General features: G+C 47.0%; 1 protein-coding gene across 4 annotated transcripts in view; it reads left to right on the forward strand.

The window, feature by feature from the left end:
- Nucleotides 1-12,076, forward strand: part of SEPTIN6 (septin 6) — an 85,070-nt gene that overhangs the window by 24,967 nt on the left and 48,027 nt on the right. For all 4 annotated transcript variants that reach the window (XM_017885152.1, XM_017885155.1, XM_017885153.1 and 1 more), the window contains one exon: nucleotides 9,921-10,116. In XM_017885152.1, coding sequence (XP_017740641.1) covers nucleotides 9,921-10,116 — 196 coding nt within the window. The remainder of the gene's footprint in view (nucleotides 1-9,920; nucleotides 10,117-12,076) is intronic.

Here is a 12,076-nt window from a genome sequence, read left to right on the forward strand (position 1 = left end):
AAAAAAAAAAAAAAAAATTTTTTTCTTAGATCTTAAATATCCCAAATTTGCAAACATGATCATAGCATATAATTTTCACCCTGTAGCATGGGAAAGCATACCTGCATATTTTCAGTGACCTTCTGAACCTTAATGATTAGATAAATACCAGAATAAAGTCGGTTTTTGTACTGGCTGAAACACTCAAACACTTTTGCTAATTGCCTTTTATTTTTGTATGGAGTGTATGGGGAACTTGTTCATGTAGTAGATCTGAACTACTACTAAATTGGTTATTTTGCTCTTTAATGTATTCATAATTTCTGTTTTTTCTTTCTTTTCTTTTTTTTTTTTTTTGAGACAGAGTCTTGCACTGTCACCCGGACTGGAGCGCAGTGGCGCGATATCAACTCACTGCAACCTCCACCTCCCGGGTTCAAGTGATTCTCCTGCCTCAGCCTCCTGAGTAGCTGGGAATACAGGTGCATGCCACTACGCCCAGCTAATTTCTGTACTTTTAGTGGAGACTGAGTTTCACCATGTTGGCCAGGATGGTCTCAAATTCCTAACCTCAAGTGATCCGCCTGCCTCGGCCTCCCAAACTTCTGGGATTACAGGCATGAGCCACCGCGCCCGGCCTAGAAATTCTGTTTTCTCACTAAGGTCATTCATTTTCTTGGGCTCTTTATCTTTTTTTTTTTCCTCTATCCCCAGCATTCTTTTCAGGTCACTTTTGTAAGAGAGTTGCTACACATTCAAGGACAAGTGGAGAACAACAGATGATGGGCAGTTGTTCCCACAAGCTAGGCTCACTCCCTAGCTAAATGGCTCACTCCCACACACCAACTTTGGTTTTGTTGTTGTTGTTGTTTGAGACAAAGTGTCCTTGTGTCACCCAGGCTGTAGTGCAGAGGCTCACTGCAGCCTCAACCTCCCAGGCTCAAGCATTCCTCCCACCTCAACCTCCAAAGTAGCTAGGATTACAGGCATGTGACCAGGCTCATTTTTTTGTAGAGATGAGGTGAGGTCTCACTGTGTTGCCCAGGCTGGTCTCGAACTCCTAAGCTCAAGCGATCCACTTGCCTCGGCCTACCAAAGTGCTGGGATTATAGGCGTGAGCCACCGTGCCTGGCCCACATCAACTTTGGAACCTATCAGCTGAAAATAATGTGCTTCAGTTTCAATCAACAGATTTATACTCAAACTTAAAAATTTTTAAGATGTGACTTCTACTATGCATGTCCTTGTTCATAGGGAGAGAAATATACCTGGAGGCATTAGCGAACAAAGCAGTACATTAAAAAAGAAAGAAAGAAAATATGTGCTTCACAGAATTACACATCGAGGGCCTTAGAGTCCAGATCTAGGCTGTTAATTCTTCTAACTAATGGTTATCATTAGGTGCTATTTGGAGAAAAATGTAAAATAACTAGAAGTCATAGTAGTCGACATCAAGTGCAAAGACTATCACATCCAATGTTAGCACTGCCAAATCTCTGTTTAACTAACAAGAGCTCCAATCTTTGGCTGATGGCCAACTTATTTCACCTAATATTTGATTACCACAATATTTCAGCACAAACATATCAGAGTCCCTTGGCATTCTTCCCAGAACTCCATATGACCTGTACTGAAGTTGAGATGAGAAGAGAAATGACAGACCCACTCTAAGCAACCTTGCAACCAGTGCGATTGGGTGAGCTAGTAAGGCTTTAGGAAGGAGGCCATGTGAATTGAAATGGATCTCTGAGGGTGGAAGTGTAGGGTAATTTGATATGTGGAGCACAGGCTCCCCTAGGGCCCAGAGGCAGCCAAGCTCAAGGCAAAGTGGGTGGGAGAAATAGTAATCCCCCATCCTCTAGTTTCCACCTAGACATTGTACAGCTACAACTGCTTCCACTTGCACCTGCTGGGATGAAATTGCTCAAGTGCCCAGCACAAACCCTCCAAGAGGGGAGGAGTAGGAAGGAGATGCTCTCATCCTCAAGGAGTCACAGACTCTCTTTTGCTCCCCACTTGTCAAGTTTCAGGAAATGGCTGCCTCTGTAGCGCCTGTGTTAGACCCGCAGGTGCAACCACTGGATAGGCCAGCTCCGACTGGGTTAATTTCATCCCTGCTCCAAAAAACCCTGCAATGCATGCATCCTGCCCTCTTGCTGTGCTCACCACCCTGTCCTTGCTCAGAGAACCCACAATTTGGGCCAAGGTTATGAGTAGCTTAGAGTAGCTCTGAAGCTGCAGTGTCAGCCCAGCCATGAGGCTGGATCCAGTCGCTGACTAGGCAAAGGGTCCATAGCTGCTGAAGGTGATCTTTTATCTTGCAGAGCTTTTTGTGACCATAGTTCATGCCTACTGCCTGTGTACATTTACTCCCTTAATGACTGTTATAAAAAGATGCTGTTTGGGCATAGAATATATTTCCCCAAAGTATTTTCTTTTCTTTTCTTTTGAGACACAGTCTTACTCTGTTGCCCAGGCTGGAGTGCTGTGGCGTGATCACAGCTCACTGCAGCCTCAACCTCCCAGGCTCAAGCAATCCTCCCACCTCAGCCTCCTGAGTAGCTGGGACTACAGGCACATGCCACCATGCCTGGCTAATTTTTTTTAAATGAAAATTATTGTGTAGAAACAAGATCTCACTATGTTGCCCAGGCTGATCTTGAACTCCTGGGCTCAAGCAATCCTCCCTGCTTGGCCTCTCCCAAAGTCCTGGAATTACAGGCATGAGCCACTGTACCCAGACGTTTCTTTTTCTTGATAGGGCATTTTTGGTGTAAAATTATGGTAGCACTAGCTTCAATTATTAACAGAGACCTAGGATTTTTTTTCACACTATTGTTTAATTTTGTATTTGTAGTAGAGACGGGGTTTCTCCATGTTGATCAGGCTGGTCTCAAACTCCCAACCTCAAGTGATCTGCCTGCCTCGGCCTCCCAAAATGCTGGGATTATAGGCATGAGCCACTGCACCCAGTCGAGAATTTTTAATAATCCAGAACCTAATTTATAGTAAGGATACCAATAAACAGCACCTACAATTATTATTCTTTTTTTTTTTTTGAGACAGAGTCTCACTCTGTCACCCAGGCTGGAGTGGAGTGGCACTATCTCTGCTCACTGCAACCTGCATCTCCCAGGTTCAAGTGATTCTCATGCCTCAGCCTCCATAGTACTTGGGATCACAGGTGTGCACCACCATTCCCAGCTATTTTATTTTGTATTTTTAGTAGAGACAGGGTCTCACCATGTTGGCCAGGCTGGTCTCGAACTCTTGACCTCAAGTGATTCACCCACCTTGACCTCCCAAAGTGCTGGGATTATAGGCATAAGCCACTGCACCTGGCCTATTATTCTTCTTAGAGGACTAGGCACATGAGTGTGAGCATATTATGATTCCTCTCCAATATATTCTCTAGGGTTGACCGTAATTACCATAGAGGTGAGGTTCCTCTTTCTCCCCATAAAAACACATATACTAGTCCCTTAGCTTTGGAAATTTCAAGGATCCCTTGATTCTAGATACAGTACAGAATGCCTCAGAGGAACCACCAGAGCCAACAGTACAAATATTCTGGGACCCGTTACTTTGCACTCCTGGGAACAAGCCCCAGAGAGACTCATCCATCCAGATGCTCCAGTAGCAGTCATGGCTGTGAGGAGCACAAAGGGTCATAATGATAATATTTACTTTGAAGCTGCTCAGGATTCCAGGCTCAATTGGGCTCTGTTGAACATGGAAAAAAACAGTCACACAAGAGAAGCAGGATTGAGGCTTGCTGCAGGAGAAGGGAAAGGGCAGCTAGCATTCTATCAAGGCCAAGGATCAATTGTTTTATACCTTCATCTCTGGGAAAGGCCAGCTGCTCAATCGTCTAAAACAGGCCGCCAGCAGTGGTGTGCTGGTCAACGTCACAGCCCATCTCAGGAGAAAAACTGTTGTGGTTTGAAGCATCTGCTCATTTCCTTGGTGTTATTACTCCTGCCATGGCTGCTGTTAAGCTACCAACATGACATCACTGCATGTGGGCTTGGAAAGAGATGCAGGAAGCGGACAAGCTGGCTCCAGCACACCACTGCATGCGAGGCCTCTGCAAAATCAGGAAGGAGAAGGGACAAGGTCACAGAAGCAGGCATGACCTTGTCCCTTTCCATAGGCTTCCTTAGCCAACCGGAGTTCCTGGAGTGTTTCCTTTTGGGCACCTTCCTGTTAAACTCAGAGACATTTCTCTGGGTTCAACATTCAGAACTGGAAGAGACTTTAGGTCCACAAGAACAGGGATTGTGGCTGTCTTGTTCATTGCTGTATCTGCAGCTCCTGTAACTGTGCCTGGCTCCTATTAGAGGCTTCATAAATACTCGTTGAATGACTGAGTGAACAAACATATCACACCTATGTGTCTCGCTAGAGCACATTGGTTAAAAGCACGGACTCCAGCATCAGCCTGCCTGGATTCAAATGCTGGCTCTGCCACTTACTAGTTTGTGACCTTGGACTAGTTACTTCCTCCACATTTTATTATTACTAGTTTCTAAAATAGATCTATTATTCTAAGTGAAGTAACTCAGGAATGGAAAACCAAACATTGTATGTTCTCGTAAGTGGGAGCTAAGCTATGAGGATGCAAAGGCATAAGAATAACACAATGGACTTTGGGGACTCAGGGGAAAGGGTGGGAAGGGGTAAAGAATAAAAGACTACAAATTGGGTTCAGTGTATACTGGTCAGGAGATGGGTGCATCAAAATCTCACACATCACCACTAAATAACTTACTCATGTAACCAAACACCACCTGTCCCCCAAAAACCTATGGAAATAAAAAGTAAAACAGAGACAGGGTCTATGTTGGTCAGGCTGGTCTCGAACTCTGGCCTCAACTGATCCTCCTGCTTCAACCTCCCAAAGTGCTGGGATTACAGGCATAAGCCACCGTGCCCGGCCCCTCCACATTTTATAGATGAGGAAAGTAAGGTGCAGAGATGCTGAGGAACTGGTGCAAATTTACACAGCTAGTAAGTGGCTTGGTTAACCCATCTAAAAATTGAGGACAAATAGTAACATCTACCTCATAGGCTTGCTGTGAGGAATCAATAAGAAAATACATGTAAAAAACTTACAGCAGTGACTGTAAACAATAGCTGTTATTACCAACCCTCTCATTTTATAGAAAAAGAGACTGGGACCCAGAGAGGGGAAAGAGCTCAGTTCATGTCACACAGTAATTTAGCAATAACCTGGCTAGAAGTCTTTTCTTTTTCTCTCTCTTTCTCTCTGTCTCTCTCTCTCTCTCGCTCTCTCTCTCTCTGTCTTTCCTTTGCTTTCTTAGACGGGGTCTCGCTCTGTCACCCAGACTGGGGTGTAGTGGTGAGATCTCGGCTCACTGCAACCTTTGCCTCCCGGGTTCTAACGATTCTCCACCCTCAGCCTCCCGAGTAGCTGGGATTACAGGAGCCTGCCACCATGCCCGGCTAATTTTGTGTTTTAGTAGAGACGGGGTTTCACCATGTTGGCCAGGCTGGTCTCCAACTCCTGACCTCAGGTGATCTACCCGCCTCGACTTCCCAAAGTGCTGGGATTACAGGCCTGAGCCACCATGCCCCGCAAGAGTATAGTTTGAAAAAAACATATTTCATAGTACTCATATATGTTTAAAAATGTTTTTAAAACTGTTGTTTCTAGAATACTATCTACATTAAGCAAAGTGAGATGAAAGCCTCTTGGCTGGTGGAGCATGCATTAAAAACCTTACTATCCACTTGGAGGAGCTCTGGGAGGGCTGGGAGAAGAGGAGTGAGAAATTGACCCCTCGGGACTCCTCAGGTTTCCTGCTGGAATCTAATTGCCAAGTCCCCACCTTCCTGCAGGGGCGTGGAATCTGCTGACCCCATCCCAGTTAGGTCATGTGTGCCTCCCCCTCACAACACACTCACACTCAGTACTGGGCCCAGGGCAGCTGTGGGAGGGACAGCATCCTCGGCTCAGGCTGGGTCTGTGCCAGTCATTGAGAGAAAGCCTCCCCGACCCCCAGGCTCCACACTGATGGAAAACTGGAACAGGAGCTCTCGATAGCCATAGGACGAGCTCGCTTGATTTTCTGCCCTCTCTACGATTGCATGTATCTCAATTCCCTAGACACCTGGGTGTTCTTTTCTTCCAGACGTTCGTTATTTGGCATCTAATTTCCACAGCCCTTTTGTGCCAGCAGGCATTTGGGTGGCCATTTCTCCTGCTGTTCCTCCCAGCTTCCTGTCCTGCCCTGCCCGGCCCCCATTCCTCCAGCTGTGCAAACAGGGTGGGTCCCTCACGCTGCAGTGCTGCCCCTGAGGCCTTCTGTGTGAACCTTGGGTTAGGCACTCCCGGGGGTACTGGAAGGTGCCCCATCTCCTGCTGTCTGAGAATTCTTAGGATCGGGGAGTCAGGGTACCCACTCTGGGTGCTGGGGAAACAGGACCCCCCCCTCCCTAGGAGCTACAGGGCATTCAGCAGGGAGCTCATGGAACAGAAGGGTTTGGGAGTCGGTGGTAAGGATGGTTCTGTTCCATGAGCTCCCTTCTGTTCCATGGGAGGGAGTTGGGGGTAAGGATGTACATGGAAAATTCATCAGGCACACAGGAAGATGAGCTAAACTGTAGCTCAAACCTCAGTGCCCTTGAGAGGGGAGGTGAGTTAGGATGTGAGAGCCATAGTGTGTTCCCACCTCTAAGGTGCTGGCCCCATTTGCAGTTAAGGTGCCCTTCAAATTTGGATGAGGTGGGGTGTGATACATTCCACTGCTTGGCCAAGTCTGCCACCTCCCATGGCAAAGGCCCCACCTCATAAAATTCTTCTTGGGACCCAAATACTTCCTGTTTCTTTAGGGGAGGAAAAAGGGGGCCTCTTCTTCAAGAGTCTTTGCTGCTAATGGATATAGCAGACCCTGGTTTGAAACATGATCTGTGTGAGGAACCATTTCCCCACACTCTGGCAATTTACCAAGTTAGTCAGACCTGGCTATGAAATTGGGCTGGGGGGCCGGGTAGCCAGACTGAATTGAATGTTCTCCTTGTTCTCCCTTCCTCTCCCTGTCTCCCTCCTGTCTCTTATCTCTTCTCTCTCTCTCCCTTCTCTCTGTCCACACACAGAAAACTCTCATCATACACAGATATTTTAAAAGGCACCTCCTGCATTCATAGCTCATTATTTGGGATAAAAGAAGCAGGCTAGGCCGGGCGCAGTGGCTCACGCCTGTAATCCCAACGCTTTGGGAGGCCGAGGCGGGCAGATCACAAGGTCAGGAGATCAAGACCATCCTGGCTAACATGGTGAAACCCCGTCTCTACTAAAATACAAAAAATTAGCTGGGCGTGGTGGCGGGTGCCTGTAGTCCCAGCTACTCGGGAGGCTGAGGCAGGAGAATGGCGTGAACCCGGGAGGCAGAGCTTGCAGTGATGCGAGATCACGCCACTGCACTCCAGCCTGGGTGACAGAGCAAGACTCCATCTCAAAAAAAAGAAAAGAAAAAAAAAAAGAAGCAGGCTAGACACACCCAGAGGGGGAGGGAAGATGGAGCATTTTCAGTTCTACATCATGTAGCTCTAACCCTAGCCCTGAACCACCCTGCAGATGTGTGCTTTTGGTCCCAAGGTGGGATTTGGCAGGCCACAATTTGCCCAATGCAAACCCAGTCCCGACTGTGAGGAGAAGTCGAGGCTCACATCCCCCCTGGGCTGGGGAGAGGAGAGGGAAAAACAGGGATGATGATAGCAGAATAAATGGGAGGGTAGTCTTTGTCTTCAAAGGGCAGGCCAGAGTAATTAATGATATCCTCTCTTCGTAGTGCCCGCCTCTCTACTGACTCTTTAATTCCTGGTATTCCTGAGTCACTTGGGGTGGGCTCAGGGGTCAAATACAGTTGGGATCTATAGAGATTATAAGCAGTTTTAGTGCCCAGCCCAGTTTGTGGCCTCATATCAGATTCCTGTTTAGCTCCCTTGTCACCAACTCCTGACTTCTTGTGATGTCCCATTCCCTGAAGTCTCGTTGGCTCCTGACAGTGGCTTGCTATCCCTTGATCTCCCAGGAATAAGCTCCCAAAACCCTCACCAGTCTGCCACAGCCCTTCCCCTACTTGTTTCCCCAGTGTGAAGTTCAAGACTTTAAAAATTCCAATGGTTTGATTTATTAGTATCTCGCAGCCTAGTAGTTAAACAAATAAATGGCTAGTTTGTTTAAAATTTAAGGATAAGGGCCAGGCGCGGTGGCTCATGCCTGTAATCCCAGCACTTTGGGAGGCTGAGGCGGGTGGGTCACCAGAGGTCAGGAGCTTGAGACCAGCCGAGCCAGCATGGTGAAACCTCATCTCGACTAAAAATACAAACATTAGCCAGGCATGGCGGCCGGCGCCTGTAATCCCAGCTACTTGGGAGGCTGAGGCAGGAGAATCACTTAAACCCGGGAGACAGAGACTGCAGTGAGCTGAGATTGCGCCACTGCACTCAGCCTGAGCGACAGAGCGAGACACTGTATCAAAAAAAAAAAAAAAAAAGAAAAGAAAAGAGAAGAATTTTGTGGCCTGCTAAGTCTCCCCACCCCACCCCTTAGTTAAAAATGGTCTCACCGAAAGTTCAACCATTCAACCAGGATGGGAGGATAAGCCAGGAGCCTGCACAGTTTTCACCACTGGGAGGCACATCTGGGGCATCCCCAGAAGGCTGTTTAGGCTTGGCAGGGAGGAGAGGCGGGGAGAGGCCCGGGACTGATGAGAGGATACTTGTTTGACCAAGGGACCACTGTTTAATTTTTTTTTTTTTTTTTGAGATGGAGTCTCACTCTTTTGCGCCCCAGACTGGAGTGCAATGGCATGATCTCAGCTCACTGCAATCTCCGCCTCCCCTGGTTCAAGTAATTCTCCTGCCTCAGCCTTTCAGTAGCTGGGCTTACAGGCGGTTTGCCACCATGCCTGGCTAAATTGTGTATGTATAATATATTTTTTTGGTAGAGACAGGGTTTCACAATGTTGGCCAGGCTGGTCTTGAACTCCTAACCTCAAGTGATCTGCCTGCTTCAGGCTTCCAAAGTGCTGGGATTACAGGCGTGAGCCACCACGCCTGGCCACCGCTGTTCTTTTAAAAAAAAATTTAAAATACTCCTTTAATTTTTATGACAAAAACTATGCATAGTCCATTTAGAAAACTTGGGAAATACAGAAAAGCATAAAGAAAGGGATGAAAACCACACATAAGGTCACCACTCAGAGATAGCCATTGATGAGTGTATTGTATTTCCTTCCAGTCTTTTTTTTCTAGGCATAGCTATACCTCTCCATCACTGCCTATAACAATTTCTTTTTCTGACTATAAAAGCAACGTATACTCGGCCAGGTGCGGTGGCTAACGCTTGTAATCCCAGCACTTTGGGAGGCCGAGGCGGGTGGATCACAAGGTCAGGAGCTTGAGACTAGCCTGGCCAAGATGGTGAAACCCCATCTCTACTAAAAACACAAAAATTAGCCAGTCACTGTGGTGGGCGCCTGTAATCCCAGCTACTCAGGAGGCTGAGGCAGGAGAATCACTTGAACCCGGGAGGTAGAGGTTGCAGTGAGCCGAGATCGCGCCATTGCGCTCTAGCCTGGGTGACAGAGCAAGACTCCATCTCAAAAAAAAAGAAAAAAAGCAGTGTATACACAAGGTAAAATTTCCAAATGACATAAAAAAATTGGAAGAATAAAATGAAAACCACCTCAATTCTACTATCTGAGATAACTACTACTGATCCATCTGTATAGTTCCTTTTAGTCTTTTTCGTTTAACTGAGATCATACAGTTCATCTGCTTCTATCTGCTTTTTGCTTTATGTTTTATCATATTCATTTTCCCATGTCAACAAATGTGTATCTGAAACATGAGGTGTAAGGGCTGAATAGTTACTATGTGAACAGACCATAATTTATCCTTTTGCTTTTCAGGAGAGACGGGTTTGGGCAAGTCCACCCTCATGGACACCCTGTTCAACACCAAGTTCGAAGGGGAGCCAGCCACCCACACACAGCCGGGCGTCCAGCTTCAGTCTAATACCTATGACCTCCAAGAGAGCAACGTGAGGCTAAAGCTCACAATCGTTAGCACAGTTGGCTTTGGGGACCAGATCAACAAAGAGGACAGGTAAGGAAGGCGGTGGGGTGAGAAAGGTGGAGAGGTTGGTAGAGGGCCGCACAGAGGAACTCACCATGTGGGCCTTGAAGACAGTACAGTTACCGGGCCGGAGCCTGTCCTCCCAGAATGGTGTGGGCAGCAGCAGGTACCTCCCAAGCATCGGTCCCGTCCAGTGTCCCTGTCTACAGCAACTGTTCCACTCCACTCACTTTGCCAGAAGAAGGGTGTCTTTCTAATATACATGGGTCAGGTCTCAATTCCATGCAGCAAACTTTTATTGAGCCCCTACCTTGCGCCAGGTACTGTGGAGTTCTGACCATCTAAAAAGGAATGGCTTAGTCTCTGCCCTTGAGGCACTCACAGGCAAAACCGGTTTTAAGCAAATAATTTCCATAGAGTATAAGATGTTCTGTAAAGGACAGGGTACAAAGAGATAAACGACAAGTTACGACGAGAACACAAAGGCGAGAACAGTCATTTCTACGTAGGGAGGTCAGGGAAGCCTTCACAAAGGATGTGCCTCCAGAGCTGACTCTTGAAGGACGAACTGTTTTGCCAGACAGACAAGGGAAGGGAGAGAGGGGCATCTCAGGCAGAATTAACTGCCTGTATAAAGGCAAAGTGGTGTGCAGGATTCTGGTACTTTCTAGGGAAGTGCAGCTTGCTCTCTTTGGCTAGACAGAGGCAGAGTCACTGTGAAGCTAATGAAGATTGCACAGGCCCCTTCCAAAGCTCTGTAACTAATGTTCAATCACAACGTATTTTCCTCAGAGAGTCTTTCAAATTGCATAAGCATAAGGGCTGGAAAAACCTGGTTGTGCCCCTGGGCTAGCATTTGGAGTAAGCTTGGGGAAAAAATAGGGGGAGATGAGGCTGAAGAGGTAAGCAGGTGCCAGATCACAGAAGATTTTATGATCGAGGCAAGAGGTAAAATAGGTGCTGAGATAGGGAAGAGGAGACAGATCTGCTGAATACTGAGTAGGTAAATATCAACATGACTTGGTAGAGACTTGGTGTGAGGTTGTGAAGTCAAAAGAAAAATCTAGAATGAGGCCCAAATTTCTGGCTTTGTAGAGTGGGCATTGGTGATGGCGTTCCATAACCAGGGTTCAAAATAATCAGCTCTATTTTGGACATGTCAAGTTTGATCTGTCTGGGAAATACTGAGATATGCAATGACCTTCAGCAGTAGGCAGTTGAACACAGAGATGGAGATCAGAAGAGGCTAGAAATACAGATTGGGTTATCAAGGTAGAGGTGATATGTTCCAACCATGGACACATGTAAAATCGCCCAGAGATCAGAGTAAAGTAAGAAGAACACTGGACTAAAGACAAAAACCTCAGGATGTTAAGTCAATAGATGGAGGAAAAGACATCCTGAAAAGGGACTGAACAGCAATAAGCAGACAGGTAGGAGGGGTCCAGGAAAGATGTTGGGGTGCCAGGCAAGGTGGCTTGCACCTGTAATCCCAGCACTTTGGGGGGCTGAGGCGGGCAGATCCCTTGAAGTCAGGAGTGCGAGACCAGCCTGGCCAACATCATGAAACCCCATCTCTACTAAAAATAAAAAAATCAGCTGGGTGTGGTGGCGGGTGCCTGTAATTCCAGCTACTCGGGTGGCTGAGGCAGGAGAATCACTTGAACCCGGGGAAGCAGAGGTTGCAGTGAACTGAGATCGCACCACTGTACTCCAGGCTGGGCGGCGGAGCAAGACTCTGTCTCAAAACAAAACAAAAAGATGTGGGGGGTTGAGAATGTGTGTGAGTGAAGACTAGGTGAGGCTCAGAGATGGGGACGTGTTAAGGGGTGGGTCAGGTACCATCTGCATTTAACCGGAAGTCACATGGTTATCACATGTGCTCATCTCAGAAAGGGCCATTCATCATTTAAAGCAGAGGGTCTTCTCATCTTTTCAGGATTCTCTTGCTTCTTAGATGAACTTTATGTCAAATTCTTTTTTTTTTTTT

This window comes from Rhinopithecus bieti, unplaced genomic scaffold, assembly GCF_001698545.2.
Source record: "Rhinopithecus bieti isolate Rb0 unplaced genomic scaffold, ASM169854v2 scaffold_15117, whole genome shotgun sequence".
In the NCBI taxonomy this organism is placed as follows: domain Eukaryota; kingdom Metazoa; phylum Chordata; class Mammalia; order Primates; family Cercopithecidae; genus Rhinopithecus; species Rhinopithecus bieti.